At 41.1% G+C, this 25,655-nt stretch overlaps 1 protein-coding gene and 1 long non-coding RNA gene across 5 annotated transcripts in view; both read left to right on the forward strand.

The window, feature by feature from the left end:
• Positions 1 to 14,971, forward strand: part of LOC133388310 (uncharacterized) — a 36,235-nt gene extending 21,264 nt beyond the window's left edge. The window contains exons 2-3 of the long non-coding RNA XR_009763731.1: positions 11,769 to 11,866; positions 14,612 to 14,971. This is a non-coding gene — a long non-coding RNA (uncharacterized LOC133388310). The remainder of the gene's footprint in view (positions 1 to 11,768; positions 11,867 to 14,611) is intronic.
• Positions 14,972 to 22,238: 7,267 nt separating this feature from the next.
• ERCC6 (ERCC excision repair 6, chromatin remodeling factor) overlaps positions 22,239 to 25,655 on the forward strand; it is a 76,171-nt gene continuing 72,754 nt past the window's right edge. The window contains exons 1-3 of one of the 4 annotated variants that reach the window (XM_061634754.1): positions 22,239 to 22,348; positions 23,418 to 23,848; positions 25,488 to 25,608. In XM_061634754.1, the coding sequence (XP_061490738.1) occupies positions 23,421 to 23,848; positions 25,488 to 25,608 (549 nt within the window). In that variant the 5' untranslated portion in view covers positions 22,239 to 22,348; positions 23,418 to 23,420. Of the gene's footprint in view, positions 22,365 to 22,441; positions 23,332 to 23,417; positions 23,849 to 25,487; positions 25,609 to 25,655 lie in introns of those variants that run through there. The other 3 variants (XM_061634755.1, XM_061634753.1, XM_061634752.1) reach the window with 3 other exon arrangements.

Consider the following 25,655-nt stretch of genomic DNA (forward strand, 5'->3'; position numbering starts at 1 on the left):
TAGCCTGACCAATCAGAAACAATGGATGTACCAGGGGTGCTTGAAGGCACATTCACAATAGTAACTGGTTTCAACTGGCCTGAAAGAGCATTAGTCAAGGGGATAGCAGGACAATGGTGATATTAGTAAGATGGACAGAATATTGGCATCAGCAGTAGAATTACCTTATGCTTTCTGATTGGTTTGGAATGATTACAGGAAGGAGGGACTGTGATGTGATGTGGGCAGGACTTGTTGGATTGGTGAACTACTGTCACATCCTATAACTGTTCTGTAGAAAAGAGCTTGCACACAGAGTCTCAGGGCACTCTCTCCTGGATGTCTCAGGGAGGCTGACCATGCATAAGCTTGTAAAGAATAAAGGCCTACTTTGTTGCTTCAAGCCTGTGTCTTCAAATTTCTTCAAGGACCCCCAGCAAAAGATCCCATAGGAGAAAAAGTCTCCATCAGTTGTGTCCTGCCCAGAGCCCGAGACACGAGACAGAGGCAAGGCTTGGTTTAATTCTTGTTTTATTAGGGTGATAGTTACATCCAAAGCAGTGCGCTTCATAAACCTGTCTACTCTAGCTCACTACTTTCCCTAGCAAAGCTACCTAAATAGTCTCTGCAGCGTGTGGGGAGAGTTGAATCAGCACTAGAGCCTGGGCAGGCATCTGCTTAAGTAGGGAAAGTCTTCATCCATAAACAATGGCTCCTCCAAAGTTCCACCCTCTCAAGGTCCCTTATCTCGCATGGGGGGAGGGGGGGAGCCTCCGCCAGCCCATCTGACAGAGGGATTTCGCTAGGTGATGGCTCGGCTTCATGGAACAGGAAGCTGGTTGGCAGGGAAGCGTTTGAAGTGCCAGGTGGGGATTCCTGTGGGGGCGTGGTTGGCATGGGGGGTCGCTTCCCAATGGTTCAGCTGGGGGGCTCACAGATGGAGCAGGAACTACCTCGATGGGGGGGCTGGCCAATGGAGTCTGCAGGCTGACTGCGCTCCCCCTTCCTTCATCACTCCCAGGGACCTCTTCCTCATCTGACTCCTCTCCCTGAGCTAACTCCTCTTGTGTCTGGGGCGCAACAGGTTGCCTTGCTTCTATGGAGAATCTAACCTAGAAAATTATATTTCTCTCATTATTCATCCTAGAAATCAGTGTCAAATTTATTTTTATTATTTCAAAGCCTTTTTATTGGTCAGTGTCATGTGAGGGTGAAGACAGCCTCTTGTGTTTCAAACTGGAGGTTATGTTCTATTTCTATTTTGGGTGCATTAACAGTTGAATCTGAAACTGCAGTTTGATGTAAAATTAGACTGATTACAATATGTTGCTACTTAAGCAAGGACTCTAGCTGTTGGAAAAAACAAACTTGGCCTGCCCAAGATGCATGTTAGATAGATAATTTATTACGGTCATTGACCAATAAAAAAAACATACATTGTTACAACATACATATGACAAAATCAGACATCAAAATTTTTATAGCTAGCACCATTCGTTTTATTTATTTGTTTATTTTCAATTATTACTTTTGAAGAATTCTTTTAAGTTAAAATTATTAATTAAGTACCCCTTTTGTCGACACATTGTTTCCTGCGTCGAATGGCTAGATCGCAGTATTTCGCAACTTTTTCGGTTACATCAGGGGAATGATCATCGAGTAAAAATTCTGCATAAAATATATCCTTTCTACCTGGTATTAGATCTATGATGGGATTAATTATCTGATGTCTAAGATCAGAATAAAATGGACAATATAATAAAACATTTAAAACTGTTTCGACCTCCTCCTTATCGCATGGACATTTTCTGTCCAGATATGGAACTTTATTGAATTTGCCTGCAAGTAAAGCCGAAGGCATGACGTTAAATCTTGCTAAAGTAAAAGCTCTTCGCCTTTTTGGTTGCGTAAGGTTCGATAAATAAGCCATAGGTGTCGATGGTTTACTATTATATCTTGTCTTTTTCACTAGCATTAATTGATGCTGATGGTCAATATCTCTAATTCTCTGGAGAATACTCTGTTTGGCCTTTTCATAACCCATATCTAATATTGTTGCAGGTGAAAATCCTATTGTTGAAATTTTATCTAGAATTAGTTTTTTCCACGGTGACTCGAATTTATCCTTTAAAATCTGGGGTGCTAATCCAACCGGATTGAATACTAGCTTTAACCAATATGAAATTTGTACGCACCAGATCCGAGATTCAATGGATGGCAATCCCGTTTCTAATCTAATAATACAGTTTGGTACGCAAGACGGGATAGCTAAGATCGATCTTAGGAAGGTGTTTTGAACCACCTCAAAAGCTATGAAATTTGTACATGTGCTGATTTGAGTACCGAATATTAACTGAGGTATAACTTTCGCTACAAATAATTTAATAGCTGCTGGTATGAGCTGACCACCTTTATTATAAAAAAAGGATAAAATAGCTTTCGATGTTCTCTTCGCATTCATTATTAGCATTTTTGTATGTAGCTGCCATGATTTATTTGACTGAAAAGTTATCCCCAAATATTTAAACGCATGAACTTGTTCTATAAACTGTTCATTGAGACGCCAGAGATGACTTGACCTTTTCCTTTTGGATCTAAAAATCATAATTTTTGTTTTCTCATTATTTATTATGAGTTGTTCCTTTGAACATACTATCGCCAAGGTAGCCAGTAATCGCTTTAGACCTATCGGGGTTCTTGAAAATACTACCAGATCATCCGCATACATAAGGATAGATCTTGGGCTTTCCATTAGTCTTGGAGGGTGGGAAGAAACTGAAGCTAAAGATGTAGCAACTTCATTTATATAGATGTTAAACAATATTGGTGCTAGTATACATCCTTGCTTTACACCCTTAAAGGTTGGTATAGGTTTAGTCAGATGTCCTTTATTATTACATCTAACCTGCAAATGTGTGTTTTCATGTAGTCCTCGTATTAAAGCCAGCAGGCGACCATCAATATTAGAATTATACAGTTTTTCCCAAAGTTTACTTCTAGATATTGAGTCAAAGGCATTTTTAAGTCTATAAATGCCGAATACAAGGAACCACCAGATTTTGTTGTATATTTTTCACACAGATGGTGTAATACCAAGGCCTGATCATAGATCGAACGACCTAACCGGAAGCCTGCCTGTTCCTGTGCCAAAATTTGTTCTGATTCAACCCATAGACTTAGTTTAGTTTGTAAATGGGCAGCATATAATTTACCAATAATATTTAAAAGGCTTATAGGCCTGAAATTAGTTGGATTTAACATTGAGCCTTTTTTATGTATTGGGACAATTATAGCCCTTCCCCAGTCAGTTGGTACTCGCATTGTGTGATCGATATGTGAGAACAAAATCGCAAGTACTGGCGCCCACCAGGCTGCATTGATTTTAAAAATTTCTGCGGGGGTATTGTCTGGTCCCGGGGCCTTATTAGCTTTCAAGTTAGTTATTAGTTCTAAAATTTCCTCTATCGTTACAGGTTCCCATTACGGAATGTTCCAATGTTTATCTAAAGGCTTTAAATAATGATTCAAATCATCTCTATATAAATTTAAGAAATGACTTTCCCAAACCTGAGGAGAAATATGGCAGTCTAAATTATTGTATAATTTTGGCCAGTTGTTTGTTATTATTTTCCAGAACAAATTAGAATTTTTTTCTTTAGAGGCATAAATAAGGCGCTGCCATAGATCTTGGGTCACTAATTTCTTTTTCCTATTGACTAGGAGTTTATACTGACTTCTGGCTTCACAGTATGACTTCAATGATTCTGTTGACCTATTTTGTTTATAAAATTTAAAGGTGGCTATCAGAGATTTTTTTTTTTCAACACAAGCGTTATCAAACCAAGGCTTAGAGTACTGGGTTTTATTTATCAATTTGTGTTTGCATTCAGTATTTTTCTTCAGGGACATCTGCAATGCATTTATTAATTGCTGGAAGTATGGGTATGGGTCTTTTGTTGGATCAATCAGGAGAATAAACTCCCTAAGGGCAAGACAATCATGAGCATTTAATCTGTCTAATACCATCCTTTCTATTTTAGGTATCCATTTGATTCTTCTAGGGAGGATCTCACATTCAGAAATATTAAATGTTTGAGGCTCTAAACGAAATTGTCCCTCTCCGCAATTCAACACTTTATTAATAGGTGAATGATCGCTTTCTGGGCGATCTATAATCCTAAATTCTTGGGAGACAATCCCTAGGTCTATGATAGAGGCTCCCCTAGATGATAAATATGTAAAGTTCCCTTCCCTGTCACCTTCTGTACGTCCATTCAACATAATCAAATTTAGTTTAAATATCAGTTGCATTAAACATATACCCGCATGATTAATACCTCCGTCTTTTGCTTGTCTTAAAGGTGCAAGGGTTGGCCCATCCAGATAGGGAACTATCATTTTATATTTTTTAAAAAGAGCATCATCCGATGGCCCAACTCTTGCATTAAAATCTCCAGCTATCATTAAATATGATTCAGGGTAAATAGATGACAGGGAAACTATATATCTTTCAAGTTCAGCAATCTTGTTGATTCCTGACTTTTTGTCTCTTGACGGTGGTATATATACATTTAAGAAAAGAATAGAATAATATGGAAATTTCATTACTATTGCTGTAGCCATCTCTGCTAATGGATCACATCTGATAACAGGGATATTAAGTGCAGTTGATATAAATAAGCATAATCCTCCTTTTGGACGTCCCCCCCTAGAACTTGGGGAGGCTTCCAGCTGATATGCTGAATAGCCGTCAAGCCCCATCTGATCCAATGACCAAGTTTCTTGTAGCAGTAGGATGTCATATTGTTCCAAGAATTTCATGCAGGAAATGTCACATATTTTACCTGCCCAGCCTGCGATGTTCCACGATAGGATATTTAAGTTGGTTGATTTTATCTTAGCATTATGTCAATTACTTATTTGACTAGGGAAGATTGATCCCGTTACCTTCTCCGCTGGACTCGAAATGATATTTTGATCTGAACTGTTTGTATTACCCGTCTGGGATTTTGATTCTTTTCCCTCTATTAACATCTTAATTCCATTTGTGTCAGAGATTTTTTCTGGATCACTTTTGGGAACGATTTCTTTCTGTTTATCTTCACTATTTTCCATTTCTTTTAAAGTTATAATTAATTTTTCAAGTTTAACCATAATTTCAGACCTTGCATCATAAGGCAGAGAAGCGAAATTATCTAATAAGGCTAATTCTTCGGGTAGGAATTGATATTTATTTCGCAAATAATCATCATTTGTAATTGGCGTGCTCATATTCATTTCCCGAACTTGGTCATTTGGCAATGGTGGAGCTTCATGTTTGTTTGAGTAAAGAGCCACTAGATTTTTCGGGGGATTTAGGTCTTCAAATACTCTTACAGAATGAATATCTTGTGCTAGTAGTAGACCTTTTTTGGTATAAAAAAGACTTTTTTTTTTTTGACAGGAATGATACCATGGCTCTCGCTTTAGAATAGTTATAAAAAAGATATTTGATTTTTTCAATATCTTTTACTTGAATAAGTCCCGGAGATGATTCATTTATAATTTTTATTAAATGCTTCTTTCTTTCAATCTGAGATAAATGCCCTTTCGGTTTAGGGAAATTTATTAATGCCAGCTTTCTTTGACATAACATTAAGTTCCAATGCTTAAGATTGGATGGTATATTTGGAGCTTTAGAGTTGATCATATCACATTTTGGCAGGTCATAAATAGTTCCTTCTTTTATTTGTATAACCGGGTTCAGGTTATTTATACAGTCCTCAGTCAAATCTTGGGTGTTCTGTTGTATAGATGTATTGAGTTTTTCAACTAAGGTAGGCAAATTATTTTGTTTCTTTCTTTTCCTCGCTCGTTTCTTTTTCTTCTTTTTATTATTAACAGCCTCTTTTGGTGTATCTAGGAGTTTAAACAATTTTCCAAAGTTCATTTGCTCTTTTTGATGTTTCTTTCTAGATTTAATGTTTTTACTCTTTTTAATTGGTTGGGTTACTTGTGTTACAGATTTTAAACTTTTCTTTTTCCCCCCCACTAACTGGGGCTCCAACCCATGAATTGTCTGGGTTGCCTGCGTAGTTGTTACTACAGCCCTTAACTCCTTTGAGGTATAATTTCCTTTTTTTACTGTGAATTCTATTAATGTTGTTAACAACACATTTGCCTCAGCGACAAAGTTTGCTATTTGTGAAAGTGATTGCGATACAGCAAGACACCAATCATCATTCCTTCTAGATTCTTGTGGGGAAACCTGGTCATATTTCTTTAAATCCTCTGCCAAGAAAGAAATGGAAGTAAGTCTCTGATTAGGCTCATCGTAGATCTCCGAAGATTCCAACGGAGGCATAGAATCTTCATCTTTACTTGGCAATAAACTAGCCTCTTCCTCAAGCCAAGGCACCTCCTGGAACTTATCAGCCTCCTCAATTTCCTGGGCCAAATTCTTCTCATTATAACTCCTCGCCAGATTCGAATGCCAAATAGGTATTTTGTTTATATCCCAGTCTGTTTTATCATCACACAACAGGTTTTTTTGTTTAATTTCCGGTTCGCATTTTGGTAAGTTTATAACCTCATTTAGTTGGTAATAAGAGGTAATCTTTGTTTGAATTCCTCTATTTATTATTTGTACGTCTTCTTTATCTGGGGAGAGACCAAGGGCTTTGCATTGTTGCCTCGTTAGAACCATAGTGCTTAATATGGGTTTAATATTAAATTTATTATTAATCCCAAGGCGTGTACAGTCAGTCTTTCTCCATTTAATCCAAATACACCAAACACTTTAATCACTTCACTATCTTCAGTCTCTTCAGTCTCACCCACTTCCAGCAGTTAGAAACTCACACTTCAATTTTAGCTTTAACTTTCTTGTGCTTTCTCCTGCCTCCTAGCAAAAAGTACACAGCAGTCTTCGTTCATTATCTATGTTTTCAGTTTGATAACTTCAGCTAACTCGTTCCAGCTGTTAGTTTCTCAAGAAGAGGCACATTCCCATAGATAAAAATACCAGGATAAGAGATTAAAAGTTTAAAATAACTTCGGTCAACAATATACTGACTTTAACTTTGTAGATTAGTTCTAGGCTGCAGAGCGTCTTTCATATCCGTCGTGGTTCGTGGCCATCTTCCCCAAGATGCATGTTTTCAGTCTGCTATGCTTAAACTACTCCACTTAAGGAAAGGTGGACATGGTCAATTAAAAATATAGAGCACACCTAGAACTTTGCTGGAATATATTTCACCTCCCACTGTTTTATCTTGTGCAAACTGAGACACTCCTCATGTCCATTGCAAACTATTCTGCAGAACAGTCAGTGTCATTATTCCACAATTGTTTTTAGAGCTTTTTTTCGTGTTGCAAAGTGTTGCTGTACTTCATATATTCACGGAAACAGAAGTAAAAGAAAATGATTTACTATAGGAAACTTCACTAAAATTGCAAAGTAAATAAACATATTTAAAGTGATTATCTGAATTATATCAACTGTTTTAATATTGTTGCTTCCTCCCTGCTAAAACCAGATCAGCACAGCACATGTCTTGTTTCTGTTATCTCACTGAACTCAATAAGCATGCAAATGATCAATCCATTCACAGAAAACTTGCACAGGATCCCATTTCTTGCCTCCCGGATTAAAAAGAAGAGAAATGCACTAATAGGCAAAAAACCTTGCGATTTCAGAATGTACCTATAGCCAACAGATATTTCTGTTTAAAACTTTAAAAAGCAGGGAAATTCAGCAGCTAAAGTGAATGCACCAGGAGAGCAGGAGACCTGACCTCCTCTCTGAGATATTGGAAATAACTACCCTGCCATTAGAAACAGGGTTAGCTGGCTGGCCCAGGCCTTTCTATAGAACAGAGACTGTGTGCTTATACAGTTAATTCCAGCACCTGTAGTTCAGAGAGACATATAATTCCTATGTGACATGCTGTCAAGCATTTCCTTGTGAAACGTGATGTTTATAGATATTAATTTAATTTTTAAAGTGAAGATTCTCTTAATTGCTTTCGTGGCACGGCAAAGGAGTCCAGGGTAGTTAGTTCTGTAGAATAGCTGCCTCAGGAGAACTGAACTCACAGTTCACGAGCTTACTAAAACATTTTACCTGTACAAGGAAGATTTTCCACGCATGTACACTTCGTATGCTGCAGGACTCACCTTTAGTACATCTATAGCTGTGTGTAAAAATTCATTCTCCACTTTGATGCAAGCACTGATACCATACCGGTGTTCAATACTTCAGAGAAAAGCAAATTTAGTAATCTTGGCGTTTGAAAGTAACATATTTGAATGAATTTCAAGTGAACAGTTCCTCCGCAAGTTTGCAAAGAAATCATGAACACACTGGACTTTATTAACAGTTCAGATCATTATGGTAGGATGACTTGCATGATATACATTTACTTCCTAGTCACTCTTATTTAGTTTATACAACTATTTGCATGTGGAGAATATTGTATTTAAATTGTTTTTTTTTGTAAACTTCACAAATCATAATTCCTAATTAAAATGCATAAATTGTTTTTTGTTATTACCTATGAAAGCTTTCCCCCAGAAACCTCTTTTATAGTGACCAATGCCCCAACCCTTCTGCCCTCCTCAATTTTTGTCTCTGCCTCCCTAATGACAATTGTTTTGCTACACTCCTGCTCCTCTCACAGTTCGATAAATTGGTTACACTCAGCAAGGAAGAATAAAGCAAAGGGAAGTGGTAGGAATGTAGGAAGATGCCTTATTACTAAGTCAGACCATGTTGCTCAATATTGTAAATCATGACTCGGGGTGACTGTCCAGAGTTTCAGATAGGGGTTCTTTCCCAGTTCTGCTTGGAGATGATGGGGACTGAGCCCAAGACAAGTAACAGCTATCACTGAGCAACAACCCTTCTTGTTAGTAGTGGGTGGAGTGCTTGGCATTCAGAGCCATAGGTTCCTGTGCTTCCTTTTTTGAGTGTGTGTGAGACAAACATTGTAAGACCCAGGTGGGCAGCCATATTTTATGCAGTCCTCAACACCTCCTGAAGGGCCCTCGTTCTATTTGTGGCTTTTAAATAGCCCCCCCCCCATACACACACAAACACTTTGTATATATTTTCAGAATAAGTGGAAGTGGCGGTATTTTTAAAAAATAAAAATATATTTTCCTGGTTGTATGGTTTGGGAAAAAGAGGTCCCTCTCCCCCGCCACCGCTGTCTGAGAAGAAACTAGTAGGCTTCTGCCATGTGTGTTTAGCATACCAAAATCAGAAAAGATTACTTTCACTTGCTTTCTGGAATAGTAGCTGTTGTACTTTTTAAAATTCTTCTATATACTTATTTGGGAATAACCCCATTAAACCCAGTGGTCCTTACTTCTGAATAGACCTGAATAGGATTGGGAATTCTCATCTGAGATAACCATGAAACTGAAGGGCAGTCTTTATTCTGGATTAGTTAATCCAGAACACTTTTCTCTCTGGCTCAGTCCTTCATTAGCTCTGGCCTTCTCCACTATCAGCATCTGTCTGGCTGGTCTATGACCGAAATAAAATTATTCATTCATTCATCAGCATCTGTGAGAAAGTGTGACAATCCACAGAAAAAAGGTCGGCCACCCCTGTTTTAAGGTATAAACAATTTTAAACCTCAACTGATTATGATCTTTTCCACAGAAATATATTTCAGTGCTTTTCCAATACACAAGGGGGCTATGCAACAAAATGTTACATTGTGGGGTGCTTCTGTTCACTGTTCCATGCCCTCCTTCCATTCCTCTCCCCTGGGTTTTCTGTTTTCCCCACCCAACAGCCAGTCACTATTCCATGGAAGTTGGGCATGCTCAGTCCTTTTTGTATTTCTGCAGACCTGTTTCCCCAAGACTACAGATACACTTCTATTGTGTGTGGATAGGCTGGCACTCAAGGAATTAAAATCACTAGCTCAGTCCTCACTGGATTGTTTGGGAGTCCCCCATCTTAGGGTTTTCCCCCCTAATTTTTTGGGGGGGTACTTCTGTAAATCTTGGGGTTTCCCCAAGCCAAGCTTTTGTATGTGGTTGGTGCCCTTTTGACTATGTAAGTAACATCACTTATGCTTGAACATCAGAATTAGAAGGCATTATTATGATAATTTTCTTTGAGTACTAATATTTCCTGCACAGAAAGTAAGAAAATGAATAGACACTGAAGCACAGAAGATATATGCTCATCATATATAAACATGGAGCTTGTGTGAGAGAAGTTCCCACTGGATTTTTATACTTACTGGGTATTTACATGAACCCTCAAGCTGTTCTGCAAGGTTGGGTACCTTTTCTTTTGCAGTTCTGACATTTCTAAGACATTCCCAGCTCTGTGACACTTTAATTACTGAGAGCATCAGGGTTCTGCCAGTGGAACATGCTGCCTATTCTCTGTTCACTCATTCATTAGTTTTAATTAAACCCTTTAATTTTATTTATGCTGTCACAGACTGATTAACAATTTGCCAGCGCAAACCAAGAAGTCTTAAACAGCACCTTGAGAAATCTTTCTTGCTCTGTACAAAAATCTGCTATAATAAGGTATGGCTCTGCAGGGTTCACAAGCATTGCTACGGAAATCATGCCAGCAATCATTCCACAAATTTCTTTTAACTCTTTCAGGAAAACAATTTAAATCCTTTGGAATGTCATCCTTTGCACCAAAGGTGTAAACTTCAGGGAGGACTTGTAGGACTCAACACACACACACAGATTCCCCTGGGGGGGGGGGGGTCTCAGCTCCCCCAGGCAGCTGGTTCAGGGCACTATTAACAGGCTCACACAATGGACTCAATAGCAGCTGCAGCATAGGACTGACCCATCTCTCTGTTCTTTGGGGCTTTGTACCTGTTGGTCAGTATTCATTTGCCAGTATTGTTTATTAAGAATTTATACCCTGCCTTAAAGGGCCTATGGCCCTCACAAGGTTCATAACCCTGATGCCACCCATTTGCTTTGGAGAAACTGACTACAAGCTGTCAAGAAGACTGAACTAGGTAAATCAAGAGCCTCCATAATATTCAATATAAATAAAATCTTCAACATATTTTGCAGAGACAAGAACCATTTTGTCACAGTTGCGGAGGGGGAGTTATTCTCAGTCAACATGAAAAACAACAACAAAGAATCTGTGGGACTTTAACAACTGTTTTTTATTATGGCATAAGCTTTTGTAGGCCAGAATGTCTCTCTCTCTCTCAAATTGAGTTTTAAATAATAACAATAGATTTTAAAATAATAGTATGGGATTAGAAGATTGAGATCATATCAATGATTTCTAGGCATTCTCCCAGCCTATAATCCTGTGCCTGTAAAATATACAATTTGCTCCACTGATCAAACAAGTTTGTTTGATAAGTTTTGCCAGGCTGGGCTCTTTGTTCTTTGGATGGATCAATCTGAATATGTAAGAATGTAGTATAGAGAATTCCTGCTGACAGGAAATCTGGAAGTGTGATCCTCCCCCCCCCCCCCCGCGTGCCCCAGAAGTAGTTTTGTGTATGTGTTAGTGTTACTTTGAGTGGAAGAAGGAGATACAGAGGCCTGCTCTCTGTGTCTGAACCCAAAGTTATGGGCTTGGGAAGCCAGATCTGAGGGACTGTTAATGCTGTGAACCCCTCCATCTTAAGAAATTCCATTGTCTAACTAAAGGGGAAGTAGATAAGCCTTGCCTTGGTTCAGCTGAGAGCCTATATAATCTTACTGACCTTGCTGTTTGGCAGAGCCACTTGGAATGGGGGGGGGGAGCTGCTGCCAGGTGTTCTCTTGTGTCCTCATTGCCTCTTTTCCAGAACAATTCCTTGGTGTTTGAAGTGGGATACAAACATCTGGTGACTGACTGGTGAGGACCATGGATCACTTCCTCTTGAACCCCAGCACCACATTTAAGGTAAGAGACCTTTTCAATCTCTGTTTGGGGGTTCAGTAGAAGGCTGCCCATAGGCTCCAGGTCCATCTATAGGCTTACTGCATCCTGAACCTTGAATCAACAAGTAGTCAGACTCACCTCCAGGTACAGTATTTGTATTGTGTACATTATCCAGTCTAGGTTGAATGATCCCTCTGTATCAGTGTGAAATTCAAAGTAGCGTGGCCTGAATCCAAAAAGAATCAATTCAAGATGCCCTTATGGTGCCAGACCATGTCTGAGTGATCAATCAATTGCAAGTGGGACTGGCTTCCTTCGAGAAGAAAGAGAGTTGTACCTTATCCCTTTTATGAGCTGATTCAGTTCGCTATCAACCCACAGTGCCAATCAGAGATCGAGCCTTGGGGAGATTTGGTGACTGGTTGAAGTTCCTTTTTATTTGGTTTAAATGAAATAGAAACAGTTTACTAGTTCTGTTTCTTAGCAGAGTATGTATTTCGCAAAAGCAGAATGAGAATTAACCAGCCCACCTTCCCCTCATACAGACTAGCTGAATAAAAGAACAACAGAGACCGTCTTCTTTGGTAAAAAGTATTAAGAATGTTTACACACAACCTTTATATGTTCAGGAAAGCATAGGTTCTAGCTTGGAAAGAAAAGATAGAAGTAGGTAGTAGATTTAGTCCATGATTGGGATCATCTGGAGAGAAGCCTGTGGATACTTCTCCCTCCTGTGGCTTCATGGAGAATTATGCTAATAAGAGAACACCATCTCTTAACAAAGAAGAGGAAGAGAAGAAGAGAAATAACCCCACCAGTAGGAAGTTACATTACAGTAAACAAGCACAGAGGTGTCCCCAAGTTCTGGCTAGAAGGGACATCTATTAAAAGGAATGCAAGCTTGCTTATCCCAACATTTTTGTGCTTTCCTTTCCCCCTTCCCCACCAAATGAGCAATATATGAGCCACTGTCAGGTCTGACAGACTTGCCAGAAAGCTGCGCGAGCTGCTAAGGGGGGCACAGAGTGGCATGGACTTCCAACCTTTCCTCATCTGGAAATGGAATGGAAAATGGGGAGTTGACAGTCAAAATATGTTTCCCCTCCTCCGAAAAACACTCCAGCATATATAAGATGTACACACATTATGGCCATCAGAGTTGTAAGTTTCTGAGCAAATGGAATTGGTATTCCAGAAATGATACGAGTAAACAGTTTACCTTAGAAGGAGCCTTTAATTTAGATAGATGTCTATTATAGTTGGTACAAGAAATGACAAAAAAGGCACCATGAATCTCGAGCGAGGAGTCTAAAGGACTCCCAAGAGAAACTGAAGCAGCAGCTAAGAGAAACGAAAGAAAAACTGTGTACCTCTCAACCAGCCCAGACTTCGGCACTTTATCTGATCCAGAAGGGCCTTAAGCCCCAGGAACAGACCAAAGACATTGCTGAGTTTTTTTCAAACCTGACACTCCAGGGTATGCCTGTGGAGCTCCAAATTGCCCCACCTGCTCCACAGCCTCTACCACCTGCCTACCCAAGCTCCGACTCAAGCCTGGTGGAAGGTAGAACCCTGCAAAATGTTTTTCCTCAGGTTCTCAGCCCACTTTTGACGGTTTTCATCCACCCACAAACCCATTTTCACCGCCCTCCACTTCTACTCCTCAGAGAACCCTCTCCTTTTCAGCTCCTGGTACTTTTTTGGCACCTTTGAGGCAATTGTCCGGCATAAGCATGCGTGGCCAATCTTTTGTCACCATCTATGCCCCATGGACTTCTGGAGACTTCTATAATCTGGTTCAATGCTTCCCTATCATCCATGAGGATCCAGAAATTTAAGGAACAATTAGAGACTGTTATAAATTGTTACAACCCCATATGGGCAGATATAAACCCATTACTACACTCCATAATGCCCTGAGAGACTATGCAGAGACTTGTACCGTGAGAGTCAATGGCCAGAATGGGACCATGTCACTGGACCTAATTCAAATTTGAATCAGTGCAGGGTATGCCTGGTGCAGACACCGGACAGTATCTATTTGGATGCCCCAGGCCCTGAGGAATCTGAGGTATTGGCAGTGGTAGAAGCACCTGAACCTTCAGATGAGGGCCAGACTGAAGCCAGCCCTTCCTTGTTGCAACAGAAACTGTTCACCCAGGTCCCGCCTAGCCTCTGGTTTGCCCATGCTAATGAGGTAGACCAAGATCTCACAGCCCAGCCTGTGAAAATCTGCCTCAACCCTGCCAAACCTCTGCCTCGAGTGCCACAATACCCAATAGCCAAGGAAGCCAAAGAAGGCATCCAACCTGTGATTACTTCACTCCTGCAAGAAGGCATTATTATTCCCACTAAGAGTCCTTATAATATCTTGCCAGTAAAAAGCCTGGTAAAAATACTTACCACTTTGTCCAAGACCTACAGTTCTGCCTGTTTTTCCAAATGGTACCTAACCCGGCTACCATTTTCTCCTGCATACTACCCATTGCTTATTACAGTACACACTGGATCCTGTTGCTGCTGAACTTCCACCTTGCCTCTGGTCAGTTGGTGCTGCAGCCATTCTAGCAGAGACTTCTTTCACACTTGTCTTAGGATCACCGTTGATTGTTTCTGTAACCCATGCTGTCACCACACTGCTTCTCAAAAGCAAAACACAACATCTCTTCAACTCTAGGCTCACAAAATATGAGGCTTTGCTTGTCTCTGCTGCTAATGTCACTTTGACCTGCTTCCCAGTTCTCAATCCTGCTTCTGTTTTACTAGGTGCTTCAGATGGAGAGCTCCATGACTGCTACTGCCCAGGTCTCCATACCTCGCATAGACCTCAAGGACATGTCCCTACAGAATCCAGACCTTGTGCTGTATATCAATGGTTCCTGTCTCTGAGACCAGCAAGGGACTCTAGTAGCCAGATATGCAGTCTGCAGTCATCACAATGTTCTCAAAGCCCACTCTTCACCCTCTGTACACTCTGCTCAAGTCGCTGAATTAGTAGCCCTCACACGTGCATGCACCTTAGCTAAGGATCAGTCTGCTACAATACACACTGACTCTCATTATGCTTTTGGCATTGACCGTGACTATGGGCAACTCTGGAAACAACATGGCTTCCTCACCTCAGGGGGAGAAAAGATTAGTAATGGTCCGTATGTAAATGCTCTTCTTGATGCTTTGCTATCACCTTCTGAAATTGCTGTTGTTCAATGTGTTGCTCACCAAATCCTTTCTGATGATGTTACATGAGGAAATGCCCTGGCTGACCAAGCAGCTAGAAATATGGCCCTTTCCAGCCCACAGGCTCCTAATCATGCTCTTTTGTATTTTTCAGACTCCCAGTCTCCACTTGTAGGCCTCAAGGAACTTTGATCTCTCTGAGATCAGTCCTTAGAAATTGAAGAAGAAATGTGGATTCTGGATAGGTGCTTTTTGCATCCTGACACTCTGTGGTGCTCCCTGGATGGCTGCCCGGTGGCGCCTAAGAGTTTGTTACCCTACCTTGCTTGTCTGTTGCACACACAAGCAAAAGGGGGATGATTGCTGCAATACAACAACATTGGTACACCCCCAATTTTCCCTCCATGGCACTGTTGTACTTCAGCTCCTGCCCCATCTGTTTAGCCCACAATTCTAGCTAGTGGGTGAAAACCAGACCTGCAGCTCATCCCCCTCCTTGGGGACCGTTTGTAAACCTTCAGATTTATTTTTGTCCAAATGGTCAGAACCTCTTTCATTAGCTCTAGTGTATATTAAAAGTACTGTCAACAGAAAACATGGACTCTCTCCACATGAGATCCTCATGGGACGCCCCATAAGGCTACCAGTTTCACTGCTCCCACCTCCACAGCAGCTGGACCTCCAGTTGACTGATGATAGCATCATTCTTTCATATTGCAAGGCACTAATTAAGTATGTCATGTCTTGTCACTCACAGGTTCAAGAAGCACTGCCAAAGGAAGCAGAGGAACCCTGCCACTCACTGCAACCTAGTGACTGGGTCTACATCAAGGTACATCTAAGAAAGGATGCACTCCAACCCCGGTGGAAAGGACCTTTCCAGATCCTGCTGACAAGGCACATAGCAGTCCGGTGCAAAGGACACCAGGCGTGGGTACATGCATCATACTGCAAGAAAACATGACCTCCTCTGGACCCAGACCAACCAGTGTTTGTTCCTAAGTGCCATAATAACACGCTCCAAAACCCAGCAGTGTGCCTAGCGCCAGCTGGTGAACAGACTCCACATCATGAAGTTGCTGTTGTTTGGTAGACCCAGTACCATCTCTGAGAAAGGAGGAAGGGGCCAACTGCCTAGATCCCATTTTCCAACATGGGTGTGGATATTTTCTATTTGGCTTCTGCTGACCATAATAGCCTGCTTCACTATTTTGGTAACTGGCTCCTGTTGGCTCTTCCCATATGACAAGATTAACGTGCAACTGTTTGACAGTGCTGGACAACCACTGAACAAGACTGATTATGAACCCCTACAGTTGGAGCCTGAAGTTCTTGGAAGACGAGATAAGAGGGAGATACATCCCTGGTTTGATCTCCCCCTAACACTTTTGTGGACACAGTGGCTCAGATAATAAAAGATTTAAATGTATCTGGGTGCTGGATATGTAGATATTTTCGTATTCATGCATCTGGGGGAATACTCATACCTATTCTCCTTAACGGTTCCCAGATGACGGCGCCTTGGTACCTAGATTTCAATGGCAGTGAGACCGAGCAAGATATATATTGTAATCATTCTGATTCTGGTAAACTGCCAGGAGAGATTTGCTGGACATGCAATGGCACCAGTTTTATGCTAGCAGCAAGGAAAAACAATTGCATCCTAAATTATAAGATAAATAGGGCCCTGTTTCTAAACAGTACCTGGCTAGATGATGCAACACCCAGCCAGAACTATAAGCTTACTGACTATTACTTGCAATGGATGATGTCAAACCAGTATGAAAAAGGTTTCACTGCACTGGATAGACATTATTTTGTGTGCGGAAACAAGGCCTATAAACATATTCCTGCTGGCTGGGGAGGAATCTGTTATGTAGCTGTTGTGGCTCCTGCCATCAGCCTGACCAAAACCCTTCCTGAAGGAAGAAAACAGCTACTCAATGAAAGAAACAGCTGGGACATTGGTTCATGGTTTCCTCCATATTTGGCTCCCTTGGGTCTACCATAATACATGCTCTTATGATATTATTATTTGCTCTTGTAGTCCTGTGTGCTATAATAATGCTTGTCTGCTGTTGGGCTTAAGCTGTACAATAAAGCAAATATCAAAACCTTTGAAGCCTCAACAAAAGAAGGACATTTTAAGTATGTATGTTGAAATCATAGAGTTACGAGGAGATAGAAAGCCTTATGAGATTGGAAGTTTAGGGCAGTTAATTGTGCCAAATAGGCACAAAAGAGGGGATTGAGGGGGCAGACCCACCCAGGCCCTTAACTTAGTTCAGCAAAATGTGTACTTGGCAGAAAGACAGGTGAGAGGAGTGATTGAGCAAAGAAGTTCTGAGAAATGTAACTACTAAAACTGCTGATACTGCAAGAATCCTTTTTAAACTGGTGGATATGTTTCTGTGCTTTATGCTGTGAAATCCCATTGTCTAACTAAGGGGGAAGTAGATAAGCCTTGCCTTGCTTCAGCTGAAAGACTGTCTTACTGACCTTGCTCTTTGGCAGAGCCACTTGGAACAGTGGGGGCTGACCTGCTATCGGGTGTTCTCTCCCTGTGCGCTTGTATCCTCATTGTAACAATAAAGTTGCCTCTAGCTGACTTGTTCTAAAATCATTTTCGTGTGCCTCTTTCCCACAATTCCATTGATAGTATCAACAGCAGTTTACACAATCACTTTTCCTCAGATGTGGGTCACACATAGATGAGATCCAACAAGGCAATCAGTAGTGAAAGTACAGGTTTACCACTAATGCAAATGAATGCTGCCAATGGGAAGGTATTGACATTAGGGAGGATAGATGGGATGGGGGGGCAAGGAAGAATACAGAAGTTTGGGGAATATGAGGGAGTATTGAAGGAACTGGCTGAAGACCTCTCAGAACCACTGTCTATTATATTTGCGAAATCGTGGAGGATCAGTGAAGTGCTGGATGACTGGAGGAGGGCTAATGTTGTCCCTATGTTCAACAAGCGCAAAAAGAAGCAACTTGGGAACTACAGGCCAGTCAGCCTAACATCAATCCTTGGGAAAATCCTGGAGCAGATTATAAAGCAGTCAGTGTGTAAGCATCTTGAAAGCACTGCAGTGATTACTAGAAGCCAACATGGATTTATCAAGAACAAATCCTGCCAAACTAATCTCATCTCATTTTTTGATCGGGTAACCTCCCTTGTAGACTGTGGGAATGCTGTGGACATAATATATCTCGACTTCAGCAAAGCTTTTGACAAAGTGCCCCATGATATTCTGATTAGCAAGCTATCTAAATGTGGGCTGGATGGAACAACTATCAGGTGGCTACAGAATCCTACTCAAAGAGTAGGATCAATGGCTCCTTCTCAAACTGCAGGGAGGTAATGAGCGGGGTACCTAACTGCTCAGGCCTAGGCTCAGTGCTCTTCCTCATTTTTATTAATGGATGAGGAGGTGCAGGGAATGCTTATCAAATTTGCATATGATAAAAAATTGGGATAGCTAATGCCCTGGAGGACAGAAACAAAATTCAAAGTGATCTTGATAGGCTGGAGCATTGGGCTGAAAACAACAGCATGAAATTCTGAAATACAAGTTCTACACCCAGGAAAAAGAAACTAAACACATAGCTCAGCAATACTACATGCGGGAAGGATATTTTCATAGAATCATAGAATAGTAGAGTTGGAAGGGGCCTATAAGGCCATCAAGTCCAACCCCTGCTCAATGCAGGAATCCAAATCAAAGCATTCCCGACAGATGGCTGTCCAGCTGCCTCTTGAAGGCCTCCAGTGTCGGAGAGCCCACTACCTCTCTAGGTAATTGGTTCCATTATCATATGGCTCTAACAGTTAGGAAGTTTTTCCTGATGTCCAGTCAAAATCTGGCTTCCTGCAACTTGAGCCCATTATTCCATGTCCTGCACTCTCGGATGATCGAGAACAGATCCCGGCCGTCCTCTGTGTAACGTTTCATGTACTTGAAGAGTGCTATCATATCTCCCCTCAGTCTTCTCTTCTCCAGGCTAAACATGCCCAGTTCTTTCAGTCTCTCCTCATAGGGCTTTGTTTCCAGTCCCCTGATCATCCTTGTTGCCCTCCTCTGAACCCGTTCCAGTTTGTCTGTATCCTTCTTGAAGTGAGGAGACCAGAACTGAATGCAGTATTCAAGATGAGGCCTAACCAGTGCTGAATAGAGGGGAACTACTACTTCATGTGATTTGGAAACTATACTTCTGTTAATGCAGCCTAATATAGCATTTACCTTTTTTGCAGCCACATCACACTGTTGGCTCATATTCAGCTTGTGATCAACGACAATTCCAAGATCCTTCTCACATGTCGTACTGCTGAGCCAAGTATCCCCCATCTTATAACTGTGCATTTGGTTCCCCCCCCCCAAGTGTAGAACTTTGCATTTATCCCTGTTGAATTTCATTCTGTTGTTTTCAGCCCAATGCTCCAGCCTATCAAGGTCCCTTTGAATTTTCTTTCTGTCTTCCACAGTATTAGCTATTGTTGATTACAAGCTGAATATATTGTTGATTACAAGCTGAATAGGAGCCAACAGTGCAATGTGGCTGCAAAAAATGCAAATTCTATCTGCAATCCATGTCTACTCAGAAATAAGCTCCATTAGGTTCAATGGGACTTACTTCCAGGTACGTGTGTACTTGATTGCAGCCTTAGGCTGCACTGACTAGAAGTACCCCTGTATTCGCCACTGGTTAGACCACATCTTGAGTACTGCATCCAGTTCTGGACACAGCACTTTAAAAAAGGATGCAGACAAACTGGGACAGGTTCAGAGGAAGGCAACAAGGATGATCAGGGGAATGGAAACAAGGCCTATGAGGAGACACTGAAAGAACTGGGCATATTTAGCCTGGAGAAGAGAAAACTGAGGGGAGATCGGGGAGAAGGTTGTCACACAGCGGACGGACGGGATCTTTTCTCGATCATTGCAGAGTGCAGGACACAGAATAATGGGCTTAAGTTACAGGAAGCCAGATTTTGACTGAACATCAGAAAAAGCATCCTGTTAGAGCACTATGACAATGGAACCAATGACCTAGGAGAGGTGGTGGGCTGTCCAGCTCTAGAGGCGTTCAAGAGACAGCTTGACAGCCACCTACTGCAGATGCTTTAAATTGGATTCCTGCATTGAGCAGGGGGTTGGACTCGATGCCCTTTCAACTCTATTCTGGATCTCTCTCTTTGTCCATCTACCCTTTAACTTCACATGTATGTTTATGGGTTTGATTGACCTGGAAAGAGCTTTGAATCATGATAGGTCATTGAAAATGACAATCCAGTGTGTGGCAGCTGTGAACAAAGTAAATTTTATGTTAACATGATGGAAAGTGATGGAAAATGTAATAGGATGCCAATATCATAATACTGTTATACAAATCTACAGTATGACTGCACTTGAAATATTGTGTACAGTTCTGGTTATTCACCTCATAAAGGATAGTGTAGAATTGGAAAGGATTCAGAAATATGCTACCAAAAATGGATAAAGGGGGTGGAGTATCACTCCTATGAGGAAAAGTTACAACATTTTGGGCTTTATAGTTTAGAAAAAAGGTAAGAGTGGGGTGGGGAGACATGATAGAGGTGTATAAAATTATGCATGGTGCTGAGAAAGTGCGTAGAGGAAGGTTTTCTCCCGCTCTAGTACATAGGGACCATCCAATGAAACTGAATGTTGGAAAATTCAGGACAGGCACAAGGATTTACTTCTTCATGCAGCCCAGAAAACTATGGAATTTTTTCCCACAAGATGTAGAAACAACCTCCGACACAGATACATTTAAAAGGGGATTAGACAAATTTATGGAGGATAAGGTTAACAATGGCTACTAACCATGATCACTATATTCTACCTCCACTGTCAGAGACTGTATGTCTCTGAATACCAGTTGCTGGGAATCACAAGGAGGGAGAGTGCTATTGCACTCAGGTCCTTTTGTGGATTTAGTTATTTATTTATTAACTAGATTTATATCCCACCTTCCTCCCATTAGGAGCCCAGGGCTTCTAACAGGCATTTGGTTGGCCACTCTGCCAACAGGTTGCTGAACTAGAGGGACCTTTGGTTGGATCCAGCAGGGTGGTTCTTCTGCTATGTTCTTACTCAGGAGTATTTCCTGTTATACTTCTAAATCATAGTATGAGGTTTGTCATAGACACCAAAAGTTGGAGGCAGATAGTTTATTAATGCAAAGAAAGTTGAAGCATGAGACCTACAAGAATATTTCATTGGTGCCCGATAGGGATGGGGGAGAAATTTGCTTCAATTTGCATTTAAAGGCAAACGTACCAAATTCATATTTTCCGAAACAATAAATAAGCCAAAACACTGCCATCCTTTGAAATTTACACTTAACCAGATTTTGCAATGCAGTTCTTCAACCAATGATAATAACTGTTAACAAGAAAACAATGCAAGTTATATCCCTCTCTTCCCTCACCTATCCAATTTCTGTTGTGATTTCTATCACTCAGAAATCTTCCACACAAAGCACATTTTAAGGCTGAAAATGGTCAAAGTAGCTAGATTGTCACCTTCATCACCCTCTCAATCCTTCTTCCATCCAGAATAGAGTCTTGTGCTCCATTCACTCTCTCTCACACACACGAGCTTCTACAACTCTGTATTAAACTTTCCAGAAGAGTGTCATTTATTATTAATTTTATTAATGAATCATTTCCCATGAGGCATCTTAAAGCAATTTACAATTAAACACATATGGAACTGAATATATAAAAAGTTAAAATAATGCATATACAAAAACAATGTGAACAATTTAAAACAACAACCCCTACATAAAACCAATAAAATCCAATACAGATACAAACTAGGATTAAAAATAAAAGCAGTAGACATGTTGGTTTTATGATGCCTTGAAAGCTAACACATTTTATTATGGTATAAGTATTTTTCATAAACAGGGCTTTACATCGCAATCCTAACTACGTAAGAAGTAAGTCCTACTGAATTCAATGGAACTTACATTTTAGAATTCAGTGGATTTTAGTTCACGAAAGCTTATGCTATAATAAGATACGTTAGTCTTTAAAGGCGCTACAAAACCCGATTTCTGATTGGGTTTAATGGCCATATTATCACCACGTACTGGCAACAGGATTATCACTCTTCATTCATATGCTTTCATAAGCCTCAACACCCACATTATATTTTTACAGTCCAAAATGGAGATCTCCAGTCAAACCGGAAACTAGGGGGACAGCTATTAGCAACGAGCCGCGCATGTGCGTGGAAGCGTACGCGTGCGCAATTATCTCCTTTGGTGCCTGCTAGTCTGTGGCTCTGTGAGGTGCGAATCGGGTCCGGTGAGAAGCTTGGGACGATATAAGGCGCCGGCATTGAGCTTCGCAATCGGGCTGCGGGATACGCGGGTCGCCAAGTCGTTCGGGGGGGGGGGGCGCGGCCGTCTCCTACATTATTCACAGCGCGGCTCCTTGCTCCTCCTAACTCTAACCTTTGTTTCCGGATGTGGCTCCTTCTCTTCCGTCCGTCTCCTCTTTCTGTTGGGGAGGGTGCGGGGGAAATGTCCGAGCTTTAAATAGTGGGACGGGGGCTAGCATCGCGTCCTTGCGTTTCTCATCTTTCCCTTTTTAAGAAGTAGATCATTTACTCATGTTTGCTCGGAAATAAGGCCAGTAGCTCACCGGTAGAGTGCATGGTGAAGGTGCTAAGTTCAGTCTTCAGTATCTCTAGTGACAGGGTCTCAGACCGTTCCCTGGGACTTTGCAGGAAGCACCATCAGCCACAGTGGACTCAGAATAGTAGCTTAATTATATGTTCAGTATCAGTGGGACTTGCCTAGGGTTATAAACGTAGGGTTCAGTCGATAAGAGATGTGTCTTTCGTAGCAGTTTTTTCTGCACCTAAGTTACTTTCCTTTTATATGAAACTTCCCAAAGCGCTTGCAAATACAGAAGACTATCAGTCCCAAATAAACAAGCCAATTCATCTTAGTTAATATGTAGTTTATTGGGTCAGGGAATCACATCATCTGCCATCCTCTGAGCAATTCTGTGGGAGAGGTCATTGTATTATTACTAGTTTACCCTTTGGGAACTGAGGCTGGGGAATGGATGATTTACCCAGTGCTGAGTCACCGAGTCTCTTGTAATTGAGGAGGAGTTTTAATTTCATACTCTCCAGTACAAAGCTACACTGGCTCATGATGAGATTCTGAGATTGAAATTAAATATTTCAAAGCGCTTGTCTGCCCCTTGGCTTAAGCCATATCTGATCCAAAAGAATGGGAACAATTTGAGATCCTGCTTGAAGGTGACATTTTATTTGGTGTTTCCTTCTAGTCAAAAGTTTGAAAAGTTAAAACTTCTGCTCTGTAATTCTTTGTTGTATTTGAGCAGAGAATGCCTGCTGAGAAACCTCAGTCAGAAAACAGCATTCAAGGAGAGAATGATGGTGCCATTGGGAGTGATTCAAGTACCACAGGACTAATGGAAGCTGAACAAGAAGGCAATTTACCGCCCAGTGCATGTCATATGGGAGACCATCTGGAAGCTCTTGCCTTTGAAAGCAAGCTATCTCCAGCAGCAGGTGCTTCTTCTGGATCACTAAGAAAGGGTCCACTGCTGCTCATCAACAGGCAGCAAATCCAGTCTGTGGCACGTGGAGCTCAGGCAGATGAACTCAAAGGCCTGGAAGTTGTTGTGTATGACCAGGATGTGTTAGAACAAGGTGTTCTTCAGCAAGTAGACAATGCAGTAAATGAAGCAAACAAGGCAGCGCAAATTGCCAATGCAAAAAAAGAATACCAGTCTGTTTTGGATGACTTGAGGTAAGTTGAGTGACATTTTTCTTTTTACTTAGAAGTTAAGGTATAAGCATTGTAGAAATTAGATATTATATATGGCATATTTGTAGAAACCTTAGGACACATTTCATTTGCCAACATATTACAAAATTGATTTCAGTCCATATAGTGTCATGAGCAAATACTCAAATTCCAAACATTCTGGTCAGCTAGCACTGAGAAATATTTGGGTGAAATCCACTGATTGTTTATGCTGGGTAAATTTCATTGGAGCCAACAGAGCTACTCCAGGACGATTATGAACTAGTTTGTGCACCAGAGCTGGAAGATGAGGAACTGATCAGAGCCTCTGTACTGGAATTATAAAGCATTGTCAGAACATTGCAGCTTCACAGAAATAAATGTTTTGCGTTTCTCATAATTGCCTGCATGATCACCAGTGGAGAGCATAAGCTGCCAGCTGTTGTGACTTTAGACTGTAGTTGTGTTACACTAAAGTCAATGCATATTTTGTCATGAGGAGCAGGATTGCCCTTGTAACTTGAGCCTTGGAATAGGGAGGGTTGTAAATATGCCTTAAAGTAGGCATGGGGAGCCTTTTACTGCATGGTGAATGTTTTATAGCTGGTGGGCCAGATTCTTACCTCCCCCAGTGCCATTTTGACAGTTGGGCAGGGCCACTCACCTGTCAGTCACCTGATCTCACTGCCTGGGAGGCATTTTCCTTTGCCTCTGCAGTTTGAAATCAGACGGCATAGGTGAAGGCACAGGGGTTTGCAGGTGCTGCCAATCAGCTGATCAGAAGTGTTTACAGACTCCACTTTCTTTGCCTCTGCAGTTTAAAATCAAACCATGAGGGCAAAGTAACAGGAGTTTGGAGGTGTCATTGACCAGCGGTTCATGCAAACCCCATGTTCGGCAGGTGGGCTTGGCTTGGGGAGAGTTGCCTCATGGGCTGATTAGGATCCCTACTGAGCCTTATTAAGCCCATGGGATAGAGATTTCCCACAGCTGCTCTAAAGTATAGTACAGTGGTGTTGCCCCTTCGGACTTTCCCCCCTAAACTATATTATTGGAAGTACACCACTGTCTGGTTTGGGTCACAGCATCCATATCCCTCCCTTCTTCTTCTCTCATCAGGGTAGTGGGTCAGCTCAATGAATTCTAAAGAATATATAATATACTCATAACCTTTGATGGCTTCATTCCCTACTATTGTGATTGTATAGGTTGCACAGAGTACATAATAAATCTCAACCAAAGAATGATAATTGCCAGAGAAATATGTGCAAACAAGTCTCCCTGCATTGAATTATTGGGTAGTTTACCCAGAGGAAGTCTCAGTGATCACTGGACATTCTTCTATAAAACGTTGAGTGTGTAAAGCAAGAATAGATATTCATCCTAATAATTTCTAGCTGAGATTTCAATGAGAATTCATTAATCAAACGTAGTAAAAAAAAATGATTTAGTGACCATTGCTGTTTGTCATGTCTTCACAGTTGCAGGTTTTTCAGGACCAGCTGCTACTTTAAAGAAACAATACAGGGTTTTCAATTTTAAACATTGCCCAGTATTTGAATTGAAGATGCTTTTATCTGTATTTGGCTTTAAAACCTATTCATTGATGCTCAGTAGATGATGATTAGGTTTATGTTTTCAGGTCATGTACAACATCCTTGAAACAAATTGCTGCAATTATCGAGCAATTTACTCCTCAGGCTGCCACTAATAAAGATATTAACAGAAAACTAGATTCTGTGAAGCGGAAAAAACACAACAAGGTAATGGGAAGTTACTAATTGTATGTATGTAGTGCGTTAAATAACCT

Source organism: Rhineura floridana, chromosome 7 (genome assembly GCF_030035675.1).
Source record: "Rhineura floridana isolate rRhiFlo1 chromosome 7, rRhiFlo1.hap2, whole genome shotgun sequence".
NCBI classification, from domain to species: domain Eukaryota; kingdom Metazoa; phylum Chordata; class Lepidosauria; order Squamata; family Rhineuridae; genus Rhineura; species Rhineura floridana.